The sequence below is a fragment of the Oncorhynchus gorbuscha genome, linkage group LG23, assembly GCF_021184085.1.
Source record: "Oncorhynchus gorbuscha isolate QuinsamMale2020 ecotype Even-year linkage group LG23, OgorEven_v1.0, whole genome shotgun sequence".
NCBI lineage: Eukaryota > Metazoa > Chordata > Actinopteri > Salmoniformes > Salmonidae > Oncorhynchus > Oncorhynchus gorbuscha.
Window position 1 is genome coordinate 53,549,493 of NC_060195.1, and position 23,232 is coordinate 53,572,724.

Genomic DNA, 23,232 nt, shown 5'->3' on the forward strand with positions numbered 1-23,232 from the left:
AGAGAGAGGCGACTTACACCTCTCGCCTGCCCCCTTAAAGAACACCTATCGACGAATGCAACTCGTCTCTCATACAAGTACACATGGTTCTGAAATCTGTATGACTCTGCACACAATGTCTCTGTTAAAATAAGAGCACCGTAGTTTTTGCAGTCAATGTATTTCCTGGTACCCTCGTTGACATCTGTGTCAGCTGATGAGGCCTCTCCTCCTGGCTGCTCTGAGTAATTGAGAAGTGGTAACAGTATCAGGTTCTGTGTCTGTGTTCCTCTGAGTCTCCCGAGGCGGTTTCCCTCCCTGTAGGACGCGGAGCCTTGCTGTGGGGCCTGTTGTCAAGGGGGTTCGCCCGCCGCTCATTTGCTGATTGGAGAGAGGTGGAGAGAGGTTGGCGGGGAAGAGAGGATGAGGGGATGAAAAGAGGCCCATTTCCTGCAGCTCGTTTGATACCTGGTGGGGATGCTATTCAGGTGACAAAGATTCAGGCACAGAGGGGGGACCAGATGTGATTTACACACTCATTAGCATCTGAATGAAATGCCTGAGACCCAGGCTGGATCAGATCAGATTGGGGGCCACAGCAGAATAGACCGGGGATGGGGGGACCGTGCCTACTCCCACCGCCTGGCTTGGCCCTCACCTGGATGGGTGGATGGGTTCCCCTTCTCCCCTCTGATCTTCATCACATCTGAGGGGCCTGATCCCTCACCCTTCTAAACCCCCCGACCTCCCCTCTCCCTTCCCCCTGGCCCCCAGCTGGTGACATACTGGCAGACCTGCAGAGTTTTATGACAGTGAGCAGTCTTTCTCTCTCTCGTTCTCCTCTCTCACCTCTCGCCTCTCTCACCTCTTTCTCTTCTATCTCTCATTCTCCTCTCTCTCCTCTCTCTCTCTCTCTCTCTCTCTCTCTCTCTCTCTCTCTCTCTCTCTCTCTCTCTCTCTCTCTCTCTCTCTCTCTCTCTCTCTCTCTCTCTCTCTCTCCGCCTCTCTCTCTCATTATCCTCTCTATACTCTCTCTCTGTCTCTCTGTCTCTCTGTCTCTCTCCAGCTCAGAGCACAGATGCGATTCAGAAAATGTGCCTTCACACCAATTTCGTTTTTTTTACCTCGTTCATTGTGTTTAATACACATCAGGAAAATTCTACTAACCCGGCCACTAACAATGAATCCCAAACAATGCCGGTTTGCTTGGAAGTCTTCCAAGATGCTATCTTGTGACAGTGAGCCTCTATTTCATACATTGGATACGTTTCATTCATAGGCGACAAAGAGCTCTAATATTTTATGTGGTAAAAGGTCATAAATTAAACGTGGTCATCGTTTTGGCTGCCGGTAAATTATTTTAGTTAAGAATTTGGAAAGGAATTGTAATAAATCAACTTTGCTGTATGGCAATGGCTTTGCTCAGTGTTTTTCTTGTGGGCTTAGTCAGATTGACAAGCTGTCCCCTGCAATGTTTAAAACTGTGTGAACACAAATGTTTCTCTTGTTTTTGTCCATTAGAATCTATTAGAGAGATAGGAGGGGAAAATAATGAGAGAGTGAGAGAAGAGAGGGGGAGAGAGTGAGAGAAGAGAGGGGGAGAGATGGAATCTAGTAGAGAGTTTTCTTGTCACTTTGGTTTATTGTTTATTTCACTAGCTTTGGTAATGTAAACATATGTTTCCCATGCCAATAATGCCCCATTGAATTGAGAAAGAGAGAGAGAGAGAGAGAGAGAGCGAGAGAGAGAGAGAGAGAGAGAGAGAGAGAGAGAGAGAGAGAGAGAGAGAGAGAGAGAGAGAGAGAGAGAGAGAGAGAGAGAACGAATAGAGTAACTGACAGATTGTGTTAGGCTTCAGGTGCAAACTCAGTGTTCCTGAGATAAATGTAGCTGTAGGCTACAGCCGCCTGGTCAGGAATGCATCACGACCTTGACCAGATCAAACTGTTGTTTTTACCCATTTACTTATCTCAGGGTCTGTACAATAGTTATGGCGAGTTAGGAAAGGTGAAAAGTATTTGTGGGAACACAAAACAACTCAACTTGTCAGACTTGTGAAAGGATTTGAGCTGTTTTAGCTTCTCACAGGCCAGCAAAAATAAATGAAAAAATAACCTCAGGCCTATACATTTCATAACTTTTTTTTGTTCTTATTTTATTCTCATTGTAAAGGAAATCACCATCAAATGACTTTGTAAGAGTGCATAATTACAACTCAGGTTCTGCAGAGCTGTTATTAACAAAAACCTACAGTAATCCATTCTGGCAGTGCAATATGTTATTGTAGCATACTAATTAATCTTACAGGAAGTGTAATACATTTACAATATCAGATTGAAGCAATACTGTGTATAGATTTATTAAATCTTTTAATCAGTTCTGGCTAAATTAATTTTGCACTGATTGCTTACATTTGAATTTGCATATACTTAGTGCAAGTCATTTATTTCCATGGATTCCTTTTTATTAAAATGGGGCACATGGCCCTTGAGCTAAAAAAAACATTGCTGCTTTTTCCACAGAACATCCTCACTTTAGTTGCATTAAATAGCATGTACATTTTTATGCAAGCAACATCTCAAGCTAAAACTGCTTCCTGTTAGGTCTGCCTTATATGACGAGGTTAGGACCTGTCAATATGACCAGTATCCAACAACAAAAGGCTCTATTTTGTCAATTTGATAGAGTTGAGACTTTCCATTGTGAAGAGGCATGCCTCTGACATCTACTGCAGTCACTCTGTCATGCTCTGTGGCCTTGGTAAGAGTAGATGATACTCCTCGTGATGCACCTTCCCTTTCTTTGTCCCTGATAAATAGAAATGGGACAGAAGACATTTTCCGAAGCACCCCCCCCCACCCCCCCTTTCTCTGACACAGAGGCACGCACACACGCTTTACCCCCTCCACGCACGCACACGCACGGGAGCCCAGACTGCAGCACTCACTTGTAGTACAGTAGACTGTAATTGATGACAGTGATGTGTGCATGCATAAAGGGAGAACTAGTGGTATCATGCTGGTGGCTGTACACAAGGGGCAAGGCCCCACTGGCGCTCTGGGGGCCTGAGCTCACTCACAGCAACAACAGACAGAGCAACAGAGTTAGGTCATATTAAACAGCTAGCTGATAACACAGTGCTGTGACTATCAAATTGGTGCCTGCCTACCCCCCCCCCCCCCCCATTCCCCACATCAAGCCAACAACACGCCCTGGCCCTGCTCTGGCCCCGTCAGCAGATTCCTTTACCTGGAGCGGAACTGGAACTGTGTGTGTATCTCTCTCTCTCTCTCTCTCTCTCTCTCTCTCTCTGTGTGTGTGTGTATTTCTCAATGCCAGTGTATGTGTGTTTATAGAAAAGCATTCGGAGGGGAGGGCACCCTGGGGCGGGGAGGTGGAGGTGGGGGGTGTGAACCTGTGGCAGCGAGCCATGGTGTCCCTTTGCAACTGGTAAGGAGGGCTGGAGATAGAGGGAGGGAGGGAGAGGGAGAGGGAGAGAGAGGGAGAGACGGGAGGCCCGACAGAGACAGGGCCACAGAGAGAGAGAGACAGAGAGAGAGTGAGAGAGAGGACAGGTCCAGATAAGATTCTCAGCTTATAGCAACACACTACTCCACTATCAAGAACATGGATACTCTCTTCATGAGTGAGCAGGCCTCCAGAGCAGAGCACTGTACCCAGCTAGCAGGCTGAGAACATCTAGGAAGCTGAAATATAACCAGAAATAATAAGATTCCAAAAGAAGTGTGTTACATTTATACGCACTGCAAGATGAGTTCTCCCTGTGCCTCATACATTGGATTTATATGTCATATTTTGATTGTGAATAAAACTAAAACAAGGGTTTGTGGGGAGACTTCCAGATGAGCGCTTTTTGGGGGTAACATGAATATTTGATAGGAAACCTGATTCTTCTGGATAAAGCACCTGTCATTTACTTCTTTGATCCCCTATTCCTATTCCAGGACATTCCATTATTTATCTGCTTATAAATATCTGCACAACTTGAGCAGGCATAGGTGATTTGTCAACAGTCCAACATTGACATTGATGTGCAGGTGGTGCTCCCTTGGTATTCCCAGTAGTGATTACTATACAATTTACATTTGTACACATTTACGTACAAAAGCACACACACATTTCGAAGAGTTTAAGTACCCGCTTGCTGCATTCATTGGGTAAATTGGTAAGAAGCCTAAAAGGGGCTTTTATACTATAGTCAAAGAAAATGTGAAATTGTGTGAGCAAAGTACCAGTTTGCCCACGATGAACGACTCAAACTGGAAAGTGTTTCATCCTTCCTCCTCCGAAAGGTTTTGTGTGTATTTGGTTAGTTACAGTAATTATAGCCAATAAGTGACAGCCAAAATCAGACAGGAGAAAGTAGAGGCTGCAGAGGCACACACACACACACACACACACACACACACACACACACACACACACACACACACACACACACACACACACACACACACACACACACACACACACACACACACACACACACACACACACACACACACACACACACACTCTCATAGCAAGGACCCGCTGCAGAACATCTGCTGAGAGATTTGCATATTAATTAACCCATATTAACACTAATTATTCTGGGAAATTATCAAATAAATTAAATTTTCTAATTTTAACCTTTTCCTTTGCTTGATGTATCTCAGCAGCCAGAGGAACCTTCCGCTGGAAATCGATCTCACCTGAGCCGGTGATCTTAGGAGATTGTTATTTTTATTTGTAAATATGATTTTTTAATTCCTCCCCAGCTTTCTGCCTCGAGTCCTGAGGGCAGCCTAGGGAGCTTTTGTGTGCCTTGCCTCTTCCCCCCACCCCCACCCTTTTTTTTGGCTCCTGCGTTGGGGAGGCGGGGGCACAGAACATTTGTCGAGGAGGAGGAACATGTGCAGGGTTGTACAGATGGTGGATCTGTACAGGTCGAGTAAAGGTGGGCCCTCTGAGCAGTTGAGCAAACCTTGAAGCTTTCTTTTTCCAGCCTGTTGCTCAGGCCTCTGCAAATAAATGGGAGTTTAATTCAATTAGAGTCAGGCTACTGTGGGTGCCTCATGGCAGACATTATTGAACATAACCAACCCCTTCCTGACGCACTCAGAATCACTCACTACTCACTCCCTAGCACACAGACACAGAGAGACACACACACACACACACACACACACACACACACACACACACACACACACACACACACACACACACACACACACACACACACACACACACACACACACACACACACACACACACACACACACACACACACACACACACACACACACACACACACACACACACACACACACTCCCCACTCCCAGGTTGGTTTACACATCGCTGAATTTTCACCATTCATCGCCTCTACAAAGCTGCCCCTCTCCTTTCAGCTCTTTGTTTGCCCTCTGCCACTGTCCTTTTACAGCTTACGGCTTGCTTGTTCTGGCCCCTGTGAAACACCAGGCTAGTAGACGTGCACAAGATCTCAATCGTTCTTGTGTCTCTCACTGGAATACAGACAGTCACATGCGTTCTTGTGTATCTCACTGGAATACAGACAGTCACAGGCATTTTCGGTATGTTATGAATGTAAAACAGCAAGTTTTCCTAATGAGTAAAAGGCGAAAGTTAAACATATTTCAAATTCCGAAGAGAGAAAAATATATTTAAACCTTCCCGCCGGTCCTCCCACCTACAACCCCCAAACGCTTCCTACCCTAAACGGCCTACTCAGAGCCCTAAACTCTGTCGTGAAAAGGAATTGTGAAAGTTAAAAGGTCATTGTTAAAACCCCTTCCAGTGGGGTAGCCACAAGGCTATGACCTCATTTCTACCTTAATGCCTCTCTACCTCTCCTATTCCCCCGTTCTCCACCTCTACCCCCACCCCCCATCCCTCTCTGCCCTCCTAGCCCTTCAGGTGATCTGCATGTTTTTCATTCATGAGACAGGGCAGTTTTCCTCCAATAGGGAGAATGTCCTTGCTCATTACCAACAACTGATAGCCACAGGAAACACAACATTACCTGGAGCTAAAGCCTCAGCGGTCTCAGTTAGCCAGGCTCTCAGTGTGAGTCACCTACCACCTTTCCCCATCACAATCTAACGGGAAGCTGGCTGGGACCTGGCAAGTCTCCGCCTCCAAATAGAGGGTACTGTGATAGACATAGAGACCCACTGGGTGGAATAGATCTTCTGGCGCCTTCTGTCTCACCTGTTCCATCAGACAGAAGTGATTATTTGGATATTTCTCTGGGCTGTTCGTTATGGATCGAGTGCAGATCCAGCGCCTCCCAGCTCGGGAGCCTGTTGAGAGGGCTTTGTGGAAGAGTGTTAGGGAAAGGGGAAGACTAGGTGCACGTTTGCAGCACATTCACCCAAGGTATGTTTATTTGAGTGTGTGTTTTGGGTATGTTCAGAGGGTCAGTGTGTGACTCAAGGGTTTGGTTGATGTCTGAGTGTATGACACGCACATTTCATAGTGTGAGAGTTATGGTTTGTTTAACAGCTCAACAGTAAAACACAGTTATATATTTTTTTGTTCTTAAATGTGCTGTCTTTTCTCTTTGGAAGAACACTTTCCGGGTTTAGATGACTTTATATGGTCTTTTTTTTATTAGAAGGGTACAGAGAAACTGCCACCGTCGAAACACTGATTGTCAAATGTCTTTATTTGTTTTAAAAGAAAGATGTTGAGATTTCAAATCAGACTCCTTTTTGTCACAGACGTTGAAAGGATAACTCGCGCTCTCATCCCTCGACGGGGGGAAAAAAACAGGTCATTTTGGAAGGTTATAGACGTCATAATCAATGCACTTTTGAAACTGCCCTCTGCACTGGTATGCCTGACAGCCTAATACCAGAGCTCTGAAAGGGTTATGTCAGCCACGAATACGCCTGATATTAAGCAAGACTCAAGCGAGCAATTACAAGTGTCATTTTAATTATCTGTAAAAGTCGTTCCCTTTATTTACCTCCAATCAGAAGAGAGCTGGTGAAATCAGCTGGTAACAGGTGGCATCAGTCAAAATGCCAGCTGTAATTGCCTTTGTTGAGGGTGGCACTTAAACTAAAGGAGGAGAAAAATGGAAAGTGTCATCTGAAAGAAAACGTAGCCCTAAAAAGTAAACATGATGATTTCTTTGTCTATCTCGTCTAGAAACACAAAAGATTGATTAGCGGCGAGGTATTGAACAAAATAATGGCAGAGTGTAGGCTAACATTAGTAGGTTCGGAATGACTTTGTTTCAGAGTACAATGCCCGACGTCAGGCTGGTGCTTATAGTATACGGAGGCATCTGTCAGAGATGTCACCTAAACAAAGCAGGCTCTCCGAAGGCAATGCTACTTGCTTCTTTGATTGACAAGTCACACATTGTCATTTCTGTCTTCTCCAAGCTCTTTGGTGTGTAACGCTGTGTCTGATAGCCAATGTTCTAGCTTGGAGACCACATCCACTGAGCACCCCTCTCGCACTCCCCACCTCTCCCCTAAAACACGTGGACCTGTATGGAAGCACAGGACTCCAACCGGGCGTTTAGTAGCTTCCACGGTTCGTTTTGGACAATTGTAGATGTCTAGAGGTTTGCAGGGAGTGGGATGATCTTCACCTCTCCTCTATGTCCAAGGCCCATTTTTTCCAAGTCCGTTGCTCAATATTGAAGACGTCACATTGTAGCGCCTCTCTTCATGCGTTAACCTATACCCTACACATGGACCTATAGTACACTGAAAAATGCTCTCTGAGAGGTTTGGGGTGTAAAGAAAGGCCTTTTAAAACCTGTCCATCCTTAGATAATGTCATTCACTCCTCCTGGGTATTCGTCGGTATTCAGGCTGTGTCCAGAGATCAGGTCTGCAGGGGGAGGGGTAATAGCTTCCCAGGCCTCCTGCTTCTTTGTTAACCCCTGCCGCCCGCCTGCTAGGCCACCCTTAGAAACCTGCCTGGGAGAAAGGGGAGTAGGGAGTCCACAGCACGTTGTGTTGCTAGGAAATGGTTGAACCTCTGGGATGAGGGGGTTAGGGGGTGTCGCGGTAAGTTGGGAAGGGACCAAAGGGGAAATATAATAATAATAATAATAACAACATGTTATCAAGTGCAGTGCCAAGGTATATCGGGGACCACACAGCAGGAGTTTGAATGTCTCACTTTCTTTTTGGCTTTTCTTTGGCTTTCTCTTTTTTTTATGTCTGAGAGCATTACCCAGTCTGAACTTGCCTAAACCCTTGTGGTCACACCTCTTGAAAAGGTTTTGTTTCCCCCATCAATTGGTATTCTAACCAGGTCAGCTGATTCTGCTGGCCCTGGCTACGTAGCCGTTTTCATTTTAATTTGCACCTGTTGTTCGGAAGGCAAGTGCAGACCCGCGGATTATACAAAGATCATGCATGGACATACTGTATATGCTCAACGTAATCTTATTACTCTCCATAGTATATCAAAGAAAATATCAGATTTTCTTTCCCCTTCTCAGTTTTGTAATTTTAAAGGTTTAAAGGTTTTATTTAAGTAGTCATATATAGCTACAGTACAGCAATTAAAACGGACCTGAAAAATGTTTGCACTCTTTTTCCTCGCCTCTTCGCCTAGCCACATTTGAAATCGGTTCCCATGATGTCATACTCTGATTTCCCCCCTCTGTGGTTGTTTTGAGTCTGTTTCTCTAGAGTAGTGTTTTAGGAACTAGCAGTGAGCTGTGTCTGGGTGTGATGCGGTCATGTGCCGGCCCTGTTTCTCTCGCTGAGCTAATGTCCTGTGTTCATTCCTCTAATACGTCTTAAGGCTTCCTTTTGTAGGACAGACAATTTATGGGCCTTGTGTGTAGACTGGAGAGGCTAGAGAACCAGCCTTGTGAGGGCAGACTAATTCACAAACAGCCACCTTCAATTGAGTTCACAGCCCTTATTTACAGGCTGCCTATTTTAAGAGAAGCTGCCATGTGTCTGGGACCAAGTGTTGTGGAATCAAGCGGGCCGCTACTTGTGTGAGTTATTTTAATGTGGGGCTCGACTGCGCAGTATTTCTCTCCGCAACCATGACTCATTGAAAACACTCCCTGAAAAAGACAAGAGGAGAGGGAACGGAGGGAAAGGAGTGGGGCGCAGGTCCTGTTTTGATTAAGTTCGTTTCTGTTTTTATTTTTACACTTGTATGTATTATTTCATTTATCATTGTAAGGATTTGACTTGACGGTTGATATCTGTCAAGTTCTGGGGAAAAATGCAGTACAGTCGGTGCGTCACTTATTTAGGAGTGGTGAATGTGATGAAATGACTAGGGGTTAAGAAGTTTCAATCCAAGGGGGTATGGCTATTTGACATTTGTAAATATCAGAAGTGCGGAGTATCTCAGCCACGTCGTGTATGCTTTAGATCTGTGAGCCCAACTGAAAGGTGTAGCTAGGTTGTCATCTCAGGCAGTCACCTTTGTGGCTATTTTGGCGTGTCTACGTAGCAGCTGACTGACTCCACACACCAGGATGGGTAAAGTTACAGATTCCAGTCTGTCGCTGTGGGTGTTGTTGTAATTGGGATGTACCCCCACAAGAAAGGGCCCATGTCCCGAAACAGGAATGGGTTTAACCTGTAATCAAATAAAATCAAAGTTTATTGGTCACTTAAGCAGTTTAGCAGATGTTATAACAGGTGCAGCGAAATGATTGTGTTACTAGCTCCTAACAGTGCAGTGCAATGACTTCATCCAAGGACATAATCCTCAATGACCTTTTTTTCCATTTCAAGGTCAGTACACTGAGCACCAAATCTGAATTCCTCCAGTGACCCGTCTCGTTTTGTTTTGTGTTCTCCCCCATTGCAGCGTTGAATTATGAGAACGTGATGGACACTGGTTCCGAGACAGAGGACGAGGACAAGCTGCTGGTATCAGAGGAGGACGGCCTACTCAACGGGGTGTGCAGCCCTGCCAGCCTGAATAACCACGATGCTGGATCCCCGAGGGTGGGCCAGGCCCTGACGACGAAGGAGGAGGAGGACGATGACATGAGGGACAGCGGAGTAGACCATGTCTGGCACGACAACGACATGCTGCACGCCTCAGTCGACGGCACTGGTGAGCGTCACACACGGCCGAAATGTTTGCCGGATTTATTTGGGTTTCCATGAGATGATAGGCTAGCCAACTCCCCCCCTCCACCACTCCCACCTCCACAGTAACAGGGGCAGAGGTTGACCGTGCACGGCAGTCATAAGGAAGTGGAGGAGATCAAACCCCGTTTTGACATGCAGGGAGTTGACAGGGGGCAAGCAGAGAGTCAGGAGACGTTACTGTAACATGACGATAAGTAGGAAACGTATGATGGTGCCACTGAAGATGGCAGAGGTACGGTGAAGATTCCTACATCCCCACGTGACTGAAACTCACTCGGCTTGTCCCGGCGCTAAATCACAACACATATTTTTACCCTCGCTAAAGTCAACCAGAATGACATGAGATGATATTGACAGATAGTTTCAATCGTGAAACTAAGAGCGTACATTTTGACATTTTCTCAGAATGACCTCTTTTGATTGTCTCTATAATCGCAATATGATCAGAGCTTCAGTATATGATTGATATGCAGTGGGGCAAAAAAGTATTTAGTCAGCCACCAATTGTGCAAGTTCTCCCACTTAAAAATATGAGAGAGGCCTGTAATTTTCATCATAGGTACACTTCAACTATGAAGTCAAAATGAGAAGAAAAAAATCCAGAAAATCACATTGTAGGATTTTTAATGAATTTATTTGCAAATTATGGTGGAAAATAAGTATTTGGTCACCTACAAACAAGCAATATTTCTGGCTCTCACAGACCTGTAACTTCTTCTTTAAGAGGCTCCTCTGTCCTCCACTCGTTACCTGTATTAATGGCACCTGTTTGAACTTGTTATCAGTATAAAAGACACCTGTCCACAACCTCAAACAGTCACACTCCAAATTCCACTATGGCCAAGACCAAAGAGCTGTCAAAGGACACCAGAAACAAAATTGTAGACCTGCACCAGGCTGGGAAGACTGAATCTGCAATAGGTAAGCAGCTTGGTTTGAAGAAATCAACTGTGGGAGCAATTATTAGGAAATGGAAGACATACAAGACCACTGATAATCTCCCTCGATCTGGGGCTCCACGCAAGATCTCACCCCGTGGGGTCAAAATGATCACAAGAACGGTGAGCAAAAATCCCAGAACCACACGGGGGGACCTGCAGAGAGCTGGGACCAAAGTCACAAAGCCTACCATCAGCAAGGGCATTGAAGATGAAACGTGCCTGGGTCTTTCAGTATGACAATGATCCCAAACACACCCGGGCAGGGCAACGAAGGAGTGGCTTCGTAAGAAACATTTCAAGGTCCTGGAGTGGCCTAGCCAGTCTCCAGATCTCAACCCCATAGAAAATCTTTGGAGGGAGTTGAAAGTCCATGTTGCCCAGCAACAGCCCCAAAATATCACTGCTCTAGAGGAGATCTGCATGGAGGAATGGGCCAAAATACCAGCAACAGTATGTGAAAACCTTGTGAAGACTTACAGAAAACGTTTGACCTCTGTCATTGCCAACAAAGGGTATATAACAAAGTATTGAGATAAACTTTTGTTGTTGACCAAATACTTATTTTCCACCATAATTTGCAAATAAATTCATAAAAAATCCTACAATGTGATTTTCTGGATTTCTTTTCTCATTTTGTCTGTTATAGTTGAAGTGTACCTATGATGAAAATTACAGGCCTCTCTCATCTTTTTAAGTGGGAGACCTTGCACAATTGGTGTCTGACTAAATACTTTTTTGCCCCACTGTAGCTCAATATGCTAATAATCTAGTTTAGATCATTTCGGGCAGGTGATACATATAACTGTGGAGGCGCCTTACTCCTTAGTTTCTTTGGAGCATCACTGATAGCAGAGAGCCTAGTCATGGATGCTTGAAAGATAAATACTTTTAATTAGGGCTAGGGGATCATCATTAAAGGAAGCCAGACTGCTGCAAAAGTCATTAACAATCTTAAATGAAATTTTTATTTTTATGATAGCCATTTACATGTATAATAAGAGTCAATGATTCTTGCAGCGGTGTGACAGAAACAGAGTGTAGCGAGAACTCATGTAAGACATCCCGTTTAAATGAGCCGGTGTTAGCTATTCATTTCTCCTAATGAACTGGGTTCTGTAGAGTGCCGAAAAGGGGGAAATATTTCACCATCTAAAATGTTATTACGCTCAATTTAAAACAAAAAAAATATATTGAAAAGGAGGAAGTTCACTTTGTGGTTACTGATTATCGACATAGAAACTGTAAAACATAGTTGTCGTAGACAGTCAGTGCGTTATTTTGCTATGTTTTACAGATGTTTATATTTCTGCCCCCACTCGTAACAGTCCATATGGGGTTGGATTCTTTAAAAATAGAAATTATCAAATAAATCAAGATAAAAAATAAAATAAACAAGTAGTCAAAGCGTACAGTAATTGTTTATTTGATAAAAGTCTGTGGTGCCTTAATGTCTGTAATTCAAATATGTTGCAACTCCCAGATAATCTGCTTCTCAAGTGATGAAACGTAGTCGGCCATATTTCTGAGACCTAGTGTAGTTAATTAGTGTAGATGATGGGAGTCTTCTCTTTCCCAAGCTTGTGGGCAGAATGTTTGTCTGCCTCTCCCCCCCCACTTTCACGGGTGCCTTACTGTCTACAATGATACCTCAGCACATACTGTTGCTTTCCCCTGAGATTAGCTGTGCTTTTCTCCCCTGCCTTGTCTTCGTCAGCTTTAGTACCCTGTCCAAAGGATACAGGTTTTGAATCGAAGAGCACTGCAAAAAGTTTCTTAGCTGTGCCTTTCCGGTGCCAGCACAATCAGAGTTTTGTGTTCTAGAATGGTCCTTGACATTCTTTCATCCCACAATGGGGCCGCTGGATGCAGTGGGCTGGAATACATGACATCACTATCATTCTAAAACAAATCACCTGCATTCTCCCCTTTCTGCCCGTGTCTCTTTCTTCTCCCGGCCCGGCTCTGTTCAAGGCCGCTCAGAGAACTAACAGAAAGGAGGAGGAGGACCTTTTTTTTTTTTATTGCGCCCTGTTCCACTGGTAACTGGCCATAAAAATCGGAACGTATTCAAAACGAACAGCATCAATGGCGTTAAGTAAATAGGTGGACGTATGGCAGGGGAAAGGTATTCTGGGCCCCATCCTCGGTCACAGTCAGAAACTTAAACATCCTTCAGTTCAGCGCAGGCCTTCTCTCACACTCCCCCTCTCCTTACATGATTTATCAGGCCGAGAGAGACAGCGAGAAATCAGACTGGACTGGCTTTTTGACTCACATGACACTTTCAACTATAAAAACGGGTCTCTCTCTTTCTCTCTCCAATGGATGTGTAGCTGTCAGAAGCAAAAGAAATGGCCCAAAAAGGATCTGTGCAAAGGGCCATAGAAGTGAGGTAGGTGTAAGTGGTCTTAGCCTACCTCCTGCTGGAAATTCCCTCACTCTCATTCCTTGGCCACACGCAGATAATAGGGACTGTTCGAGGTAAAGAGGGAACGAAAAGGGACAAAAAGCAAATCCCCACTTGTGCTCCTTGAGTCATATCAAAAATATGCAGTGAAATTGGATTACTAAAGGCTGCGAAAACCATAATGGCTGCATCCATGCGAACTCTCCCACTTTCCAGGAAAAATAAACGTGAGGGAAAGAGGAAAAGAGAGCTTGATTAACATTCAGTAAATTAGAAATGACAAAAAAAAGTAACTATCCATATATGCTGGTCTCTTAAACACCAGAATTATATTTGTGGCTGTGGGGGAGGATTTTCTTTTGATTGCTCACAATACTCCAGTGTATCTTCAACAATATTGCTAAAGGGCCATTTCCTTAGAGTGCAGCCTGGTTTGATGTCATTACTGAGAAGACAACGGCACTCCAAACCCCCTCAAATGCAAATGAAAAATGTCTGGCATGTTTCTCCACCACACAGTCAAGCTTCATGTCAAGGGAAAGTTGAGTACTTTTCGTTCAAAAGAGTCCATTTTTTATTCTCTGAAGCTATTGGCTGTTTTAAAAACATTTTTTTTATCTGTTTGGTGCAGACGGAAACAGTCTCACTTCAAGCGAAAGAAACCGAAAAAACCCCTCTCCTAATTATTGAAATGAACCAACTATTAAAACACCAGATTTTTCACTCTGCACCAAAATATACGACATATATATTATATTTGTTGTTCCTGCATGTGATTCGTGAATGCTAATTCAATGACAAGTATTCAGGCAACGTTATATTCTGAAGATTTTACACAACTTGTCAGCTACTTTTCAAACTCATTTCCCCCCAAAAATGTTTTCTGTTAAGTCCACGGTGCAAGAGACAGTAAAGGAGAGAGTTCCTCTATTCCCTTAATCCACTGATTTGTTTGTTTACCCCTCCATGGCAACACAGTATCCTTGAGACCATAGAAATCACATGGCTAGAACCAGGAGAAACAGAGAGCGAGAGAAGAGCCATTTTTATTACCAGCCACTATCTTCTCGGAAGTACCTTGATTTAATTTTCAAAGACAGGACGGAAGGAAGGAGTCACAGAGGACTCCTTTAAGTTAATTGTCTGTGGACATGAACACCAACAAAAGTCCTCTTGTTCGCCGCTGCCCACACGGCAAGAGAATTTACCCACTAATGTCAAAAGTTGTTCTCTCCCTTGTTTATGAGCCTGTCTGTCAATCTGGGGTCCTTTATTTATGGCTGTCTTACCTGTGCCAGGACAAAATGCAAGTGTGCCCTTGGCGTTCCTACGACTATGCATTACGTTGATTGGCAATAGATTCTAAGCCCACAGTCCAGGATTTTATGCGAAAACCCCCTGTATAGTTTGTAATTTTTTCTGCCGCATGTAGATTGTTAGTAGTGTCACAGTGAGGGAATAACAACTGCAAGGCCTTTTGTGCCAGGTTACTCCTCTCTGACTGTTCAGGTGGATGGGGCTGGCTTCTTGAATTAATCTTTCTTTCTGGCAACTCTCACTACCCCCGGAATGGCAGAGCAGCTTTCTTCCCTGCTTGTTGTTGTTTTTAAGGTAAATAAGGCTCTGTCTGGTCCTGATGATTAAGAATGCCACACAAAGCCTCGGCACAGTGCAACACAGCAAGCCCTTTATATCTCCGTACCTTCCTCTGAAGGCTTCATTGTGAGGCTTGGGTTTGCTTGGTACACTACTGCATTGAACTGAACTTCTCTTTTCCTTCTCTTCCCTACTCCCTCCCCTCCTCCCTCCCCTCCTTTCTCCACAGATGAAATGAAAGATGATTATGACACTTTGGGGCCTGACGCCCCTCTTCAGACAGTTGGAAACGGTACGGGTGAGTTGATTTAATCCATTGTGAGATTTGATGTACAGATGTAGGATCTTAATTTGATAACCCTGTTGCAGAAGAACTTTCCTGCAATGCAAGCATAGTCCTGGACCAGAATGAATTGTAATCGACGTAATAATAATTCACATTTCCTGCTACTGCAGGATTATTTTTCTGCTGTAGCAAACTGTCTCAAATGAAGATCCTACATCTGTATTGTGTTGAAAGACGAGGCCGAGACCAACCACCCTTCCAATCCCTGTGTGGGTCGCTGTGTATCTGTGTGTCCGTGTCGAGCACTAGTGTCCCTGCATGGTCCTTTCTACACAAAACTGTGGAGCCTAATCCTACCTGCCATTTTTAATTACGTAAACAAAGCTGATTTCCACCCACAAGCCTCTTGGGCATGAAGCTTTCCCTCCATGATATCATCCTGACCGCTGCTGACAACTGGCCTCGGCACCGTTTGGGTAAACACTCACCGCATAAGGGGAATACTTCCTTAGGAATCTTCTATTCTTCTTTTTTTATTTATTTATATAGTTTGTTGATTTTGTGTGTGTGTGTGTGTGTGTGTGTGTGTGTGTGTGTGTGTGTGTGTGTGTGTGTGTGTGTGTGTGTGTGTGTGTGTGTGTGTGTGTGTGTGTGTGTGTGTGTGTGTGTGTGTGTGTGTGTGTGTGTGTGTGTGTGTGTGTGTGTGTGTGTGTGAGCCTGTGCATTGTGTGGTGACTTTTTTTGTGGAAATTTAGACATCGCAAATGTTTCCGTTAAGGCCGTGGAAACAATGTAGTGGCACTGCATTGGTAGAAAGAACCCACCATGGGATTACATGTGATTTCATTGAAGAAATGAAAATTGCAATCACGTCTTGCCACCTAAGAACTCTTTTATCCAGGTGATTTCCTCTATTTACAGAGGAGAAAGTCATTTCAAGGGAGGCATCACGAGGTTGAGCTCGTAGCTTGTTGGCAACACAGTGACTTTCCAAATTACATTTCATTTGCAAAATCAAATTAGTCTAAATGTGATCTTTTTGATGTATTTTTATAACCTTAAGACACATATTTGTTTAACGGTGAGTTGTGAATCCAATATAGAGATCTCAAGCACCCTCACAGTTTTGTATCTCTAAAATGCATTAGATGATTCTCAAACGGTTCACACAAAGTCCTAATGAGAATGCAGGAAATTGAGCTGCCTAGTTAACAGTTGCTTCATACGATTTCAGACAAGCTCCTTTGGCACCAGTGACATTTTCATGCCACTTTTGACAACCAAATACACTACCTTGACCTTTCACAAATTGGACCCATAAAATAATCACTGCCAAACAAATCACAATATAAAAATGTACCTTGGCTTGGACATGTCTAATTAAATAAGTAACTAAATCTAAATCCAGTCAAATCAAACCGTTTGCGTGACTTCCTGTAACATTTAGCATGACAATGTTACATGTGACGAGTTTTATAACAGTGATATGATAGGTGGGGGAAATAGACTTGCCCCAGGTTGTCGGAATACCGTATAGTATAGTTTGAATTAACGTGAACCTTTGAGTGTCTATCATCTGCTGTTGACTAATGAAGGTTGCCGGGTTTTGATGAGCTTTGTTTGCTTTTGGAGCCACAGCTATCTCTACTCTGCAGCTTTCTGGATTCCCTAAAGAGAAGGGACTGGAGGATATGAGAAAACGCACAATGTGTGACTTCAGCAATTTCAGAAAGACAGCTTCAGAAAGTGTTTTAAGGACTATGGTTTAAAGCTTCTTTTTTTGTGCAACGTTGTTGTTTGTCCTCAGTAATCTGTTCCACAGCCGATCCACTAACCAGAGACATTTTATTGACCCCTTGTCAATACACAGGGAATTTGATTGTGCTGTTGCTACACAATGTGTAAATAAAATGTTGTTTTCGAGAGGCTTAAAAAACCCCAGGCTTAATTAAATAGATATAATCTCAAAGATCCAAAATTGTAAAATACAAATTCTTTTCATTTCACGTATGAAGGAAAATTAGAAGACATTTGACCAGTTTGAATTGTGTTCCCCACATTTATTGTGTAACTGGTAATCTGATTCAAGGAAATACAATATGTTTATCTGAAATACTTTCCCACGATTTAAGGTGGTGCTTTTCTAAGATGAACTCATATTTCTTGTTTTAGTGGCTGTTGCGTGACAAGATAACACAGTAATTCAGATGTATTCTCCCACAACTACCACCTTAATGTCTGTTGTGGAGTTTCTTCATCCCATTTAGACCCGACACGTCCTCAGTATTGCTGTAACACACATTTCTCTTGGGGAGTGAAGAATCCAATTTCTCAAAACCCATCTCTCTCTCTCTCTCTCTCTCTCTCTCTCTCTCTCTCTCTCTCTCTCTCTCTCTCTCTCTTTCTCTCGCTCTCGCTCTCCCTCTCCCTCTCCCTCCCTCCTCCTTCTCTCTTTCTCTTCTTCTTTTCAGTTAAGAATGTTGTTGATTGCACTTCAGAGTTTGAGGAGTTCTTCGCTAAGCGTAGTAAGCTTCAGGAGGAGAGCCTGAGCGAGAGCCACAGCCACGTGGTCAGCATCGCTGAGTACCTGCAGCGGGGCGACACTGCCATCATTTACCCAGAAGCACCCGAGGGAGAGGAGCTGTCCCGTCTGGGCACGCCCGAAGCGCCTGAAACAAACGGCCAGGAGGAAAATGGTAAGAGTCCAGAGACCAGCCAGGGAGGGCAAGAACAGAACCGTGGACAGGGGCTGTATGCATGAAGCATCTCGGAGTAGGAGTGCTGATTTAGGTTCATTTTGGCCTTTTAGATCACAAAGAATAAGACTACATGGACAGGGGTGAGCTGGGGCCATATGTTTGAAATGTTTTAGAGTAGGAGTGCTGATCTAAGATCAGTGTTGCCTTTTAGACCACAATGAATAAGATTACATAGACATGGGGGAGCTGATCCTGGATCAGCGCTTCTCCTTTGAGACTCTTGCTACGTACGTCACCCGAAGAGAACAGAGCAGCAGTGGTGTGACTGGACTCTTCTTGGTCTCTGTGGCACAGTGACATGGGCAGCTGTTGGTCTCACAGATTCTTCACTGGATGCCTCTGTGTTTACCTTCGGTCCTCCAGTCTTTAAGCAGCAGCAGCTGCCAGAGGTCTGAAATAAGATAGTACACCTCTCAGACCCCGGGGGAACAGGGATTGAATTAGAATGGATTTATGATACGTACTTCAGAAATGATGAAAGTGTGGGAAAAATGGTATTAAATAAGCCACTTAAAAGCAATTAGGCGAGGGGACTATGGTTAAGGGGAGCAAGGAAGGACGAGGGGGGAGGGTGGGTGAGGTAGTGTTCTTAAAAACCAGGTCAAGGTGCTTTATTTCAGACTGACATTTGTAAGATATCAGTGTAAAACAGTGTAAGATTAGATATCATATTTCATATTTGTCTTAAATCAAAAGTCAAAGAAACACAATTACTTAAGCTAAAAGTATGTTAAGCAACACATTCTAAAGTGTATAGGTCAATTAAAAGCTAATTCAATTTAGTATGTGTGAATTTTCACGTGTGTCTTAGTATGTGATATAAGAAAAGGGGGGGGGGGGAGTGCGTGTGTGTGTATGTGTGTATGTGTGTCAGGGCATGGATGCCAGCCTGAGACGACGGCACTCTGTAGAGCAGATTGCAGTGATACCTCCCATACCATTCCGGGCAGTACGCCCATTAGCTGCCATTGATTTGCTGACCTTTTGGACTGCTTTCTCTACCCCCCCTCCCTTTCCCCAACCCCCGTCTCCCTTACCCAGACCTGCCACCTGGAACTCCAGATGCTTTCGCCCAACTGTTGACCTGCCCCTACTGCGACCGGGGCTACAAGCGCTTGACATCGCTCAAGGAGCACATCAAGTACCGCCACGAGAAGAACGAGGAGAACTTCGCCTGCCCCCTGTGTAACTACACGTTTGCCTACCGCACTCAGCTTGAGCGACATATGGCCACGCACAAGCCTGACAGAGATCAGGTGAGGATCATGTGCCCTCGTTTGGTGGTTGTTGTTGTTGTTGTTGTTGTTGCCGTTTTCAATCCCTTTATTATTCCTCTCCCCTTCCCGTTCCCCTCACTTACTTCGTTTCTAATGTGCTACGATCCCTTGGAGGAAAATATATCATTTTGATTGGCAATCATTATGAATTTTTCATGGCATTTTGGAGATGCAGATCTTTTAATGGTAATAACTTTAATTGAGGCCCTAAATGGTTTTTTGATGGCCCCGTCTGATATGATTTTGCGGTCTTATGTTCACGATCAAATGATTATGTTAATTTCCAATTTAGACATTTTATCTGCTCCTTAATTTCACTTCAACTAGTAGATTTTATGTTCTTTAAAATAAAGCATTTCCTTCATGCAGTACTAAACTCAGCAAAAAAAAGAAATGTCTCTTTTTCAGGACCCTGTCTTTCAAAGATAAATCGTAAAAATCCAAATAACTTCACAGATCTTCATTGTAAAGGGTTTAAACACTGTTTCCCATGCTTGTTCAATGAACCATAAACAATTAATGAACATGCACCTGTGTCGTTAAGACTCTAACAGCTTACAGACGGTAGGCAATTAAGGTCACAGTTATGAAAACTTAGGACACTAAAGAGGCCTTTCTACGGACTCTGAAAAACACCAAAGGAAACATGCCCAGGGTCCCTGCTCATCTGCGTGAACATGCCTTATAGGCATGCTGCAAGGAGGCATGAGGACTGCAGATGTGGCCAGGGCAATAACTTGCGATGTCCGTAGTGTGAGACAACTAAGACAGCACTACAGGGAGACAGGACGGACAGCTGATCGTCCTTGCAGTGACAGACCACGTGTAACAACACCTGCACAGGATCGGTACATCCGAGCATCACACCTGCGGGACAGGTACAGGATGGCAACAACAACTGATCGAGTTACACCAGGAACGCACAATCCCTCCATCAGTGCTCAGACTGTCCGCAATAGGCTGAGAGAGGTTGGACTGAGGGCTTGTAGGCATGTTGTAAGGTAGGTCTTTACCAGACATCACCGGCATTAACATTGCCTATGGGCACAAACCCACCATACAGGACTGCCAAAAAACTGATGAGTCGCGGTTTTGTCTCACCAGGGGTGATGGTTGTGTTTATCGTCGAAGGAATGAGCGTTATACCGAGACCTGTACTTTGGAGCGGGATCGATTTGGAGGTGGAGGGTCCGTTATGGTCTGAGGCGGTGTATCACAGCATCATCGCACTGAGCTTTTGGTCACTGCAGGCAATCTCAACGCTGTGCGTTACAGGGAAGACATCCTCTTCCCTCATGTGGTCCCCTTCCTGCAGGCTCATCCTGACATGACCCTCCAGCATGACAATGCCACCAGCAATACTGCTCATTCTGTGTGTGATTTCCTGCAAGACAGGAATGTCAGTGTTGCCAATGCCAACAAAGAGCCCAGATCTCAATCTCATTGAGCACGCCTGGGACCTGTTGGATCGGAGGGTGAGGGCTAGGGCCATTCCTCCCAGAAATGTCCGGGAACTTGCAGGTGCCTTGGTGGAATAGTGGGGTAACTGGCAAATCTGGTGCTGTCCATGAGGAGGGGACGCACTGCAGTACTTAATGCAGCTGGTGGCCACACCAGATACTGACTGTTACTTTTGATTTTGAACCACCCTTTGTTCAGGGACACAGTATTCCATTTCTGTTCGCCCCATGTCTGTGGAACTTGTTCACTTGTTCACTATGTCTCAGTTGTTGAATCTTGTTATGTTCATACAAATATTTACACATGTTAAGATTGAAGAAAATAAACGCAGTTGACAGTGAGAGGACGTTTCTTTTTTGGCTGAGTTTATGTCAGAATCAACATGTACACTTATTATTGAGTCTCACTCACTCGCAATGTATTTTCTTTTGGATAAACTAACCTGGGAATTTGTTGACAATTTGCATGCATCACATCCAACTCCCTGCGTGGAAGAAATAAACCTTCTATTCATGATGTTACATTTGCTTGCCATCCGTGTTTAAAAAATAAGTGAATCTGAACAAAGCAGTAGTGACAATTGAAGTCCTCTTGGGGTAAAAAAAGAAACAAAAGAAAGATAAAATGTGTTGTGCAGTTAGTGAATAGTCGTGTCATCACTTACAGGCAAGCCCTAATCCCATGTTCCATGAGAACTGTCTCTACCTAGGAAAAGATGCCCTCGCCATAAACACCACAAACAAATCTAAAATAACCTGTAACACTCCTTATCCAATTAACCAATCAAGAGAAAATATGTCATTAATACACGCCAATAATATTTGAATACCCAGCCCATGCGCCCCGCCCACAACATCCAACATCCCATCCCTAACCTTCCCGGAGTCATGTAGGATAGCATGTCCCCCTCCGCCAAAAACACATTTGCTGGTGTTGGTGCCATTGACAATTAGGATTAGAGAATGATTGTATCTTATTGGCACAACTAAAGTTTACTGCGGTCCTCAGAGGGAAGCAGGGGGAGCCAAAGCAGCTGTTGCTGTTTGTTTATGCAACTCAGCAACGTACGAGCGGTGGGGTCCCTGACTGGCCCCACCGACAGACAGACCCACTCCTGCTCGATCTTTGAAGGTTGCTGCCGTTTGAACATTCCTCTCTGTGTCCTCCCTTACGCCATCTGTCTCCCCAGGAATGTGGGTAGAGTCAGCACACCCCAGCAGTTGTCAGGCTGGATCAGGATGCTGGCTGCTTCTTCCTGCTATGCCTGCCTTGGTAGCAAGTGCTGCTGAGAGATCTTTTGTGTTGCCTAAGCATTTAACGTGTTCACCTCCGACTCAGAATTAATTGTGCACGTCTGGTGTGCCTCCCGTTTACACGTCCGCTGTTATTGCTATTGTTATTACTATTACATTTGGATTTTGAAACAGGCAGAGGCCTCCCCCTCTTTGAATTGCAAATTTGAGGGGCCGCAACTGATGTTTACCTTTGAACAGTAAATCAAGGCCTAGTCCCATCCTATAGTCTGAGATTATTAAAGAGACGTTTGAGGATTCAAATGATTAGGGGAAATCTGTTCCAATTAAGACATTTCAATATTTATGGAAATGTGATGTTTCTTCACATACAATTACTGTTGTTTGCAGGTATGTGAAATACAGGGAAGGACTTCTTGTGAAATAGTCAGAATATCTTTCGCGTGATTACCCCAAATTAATAAAAGCAGATCAGATCGCTTGTTTCTAATGAGGGGGAAACTTATATAAAAAAAGAGCCCTTTTCATTTATTTTATTTTATTGGCTGCCAAATTCTAAAGGCATGCTTCCTTGGCTCGAGAGCCAGGAAATGAAAAGGTATGTGATTCCCTCTGTTATCAGCACCACTCTTGTACTCTCTCGTTGGAGTTGGATGTAGAAAGAGGCAAGATGGGCTGTGTAGCAATGTAAGACATTTGGCTTGTCGGTCGATTGCACCGAGGGCTGATTGTGATTGTTTAGTGAACTATTTTCCCCCTGTAAAGTTGTTAGTGGAACTTATGTAAATACCTGCTTCTTTCTCTATAGCACCAACTGCTGAACCAGGGGGCTGGCAACCGCAAGTTCAAATGCACAGAATGTGGCAAGGCCTTCAAATACAAGCACCATCTGAAGGAACACCTGCGGATTCACAGTGGTGGGTAGCAAGGGGGCCTGTGCACTCCGCTTTGAATATGCATAAACTTGATTTAAGGCTGTGGTGAAATTCACAGGTTGTACAAAAATCGATTGCATTTTTCTTTTCTCTCTCCCACTGTTCCAATGGATGACTTGAGCTACTTTGTTTCCTTCTATCTGCCAATCTCACAATTGAGCTGCTCAGTGTTTACACTTTTGTTTGGCATAATTAAAGGTGTTCAA

General features: G+C 44.2%; 1 protein-coding gene across 6 annotated transcripts in view; it reads left to right on the forward strand.

Moving 5' to 3' along the window:
- Positions 1–23,232, forward strand: part of LOC124011622 (zinc finger E-box-binding homeobox 2-like) — a 78,520-nt gene that overhangs the window by 49,078 nt on the left and 6,210 nt on the right. For 4 of the 6 annotated variants that reach the window (XM_046325073.1, XM_046325078.1, XM_046325076.1 and 1 more), the window contains 5 exons: positions 9,822–10,073; positions 15,285–15,353; positions 17,813–18,037; positions 19,142–19,356; positions 22,900–23,008. In XM_046325073.1, the coding sequence (XP_046181029.1) occupies positions 9,822–10,073; positions 15,285–15,353; positions 17,813–18,037; positions 19,142–19,356; positions 22,900–23,008 (870 nt within the window). Of the gene's footprint in view, positions 1–9,818; positions 10,074–15,284; positions 15,354–17,812; positions 18,038–19,141; positions 19,357–22,899; positions 23,009–23,232 lie in introns of all 6 variants that reach the window. The other 2 variants (XM_046325077.1, XM_046325075.1) reach the window with 2 other exon arrangements.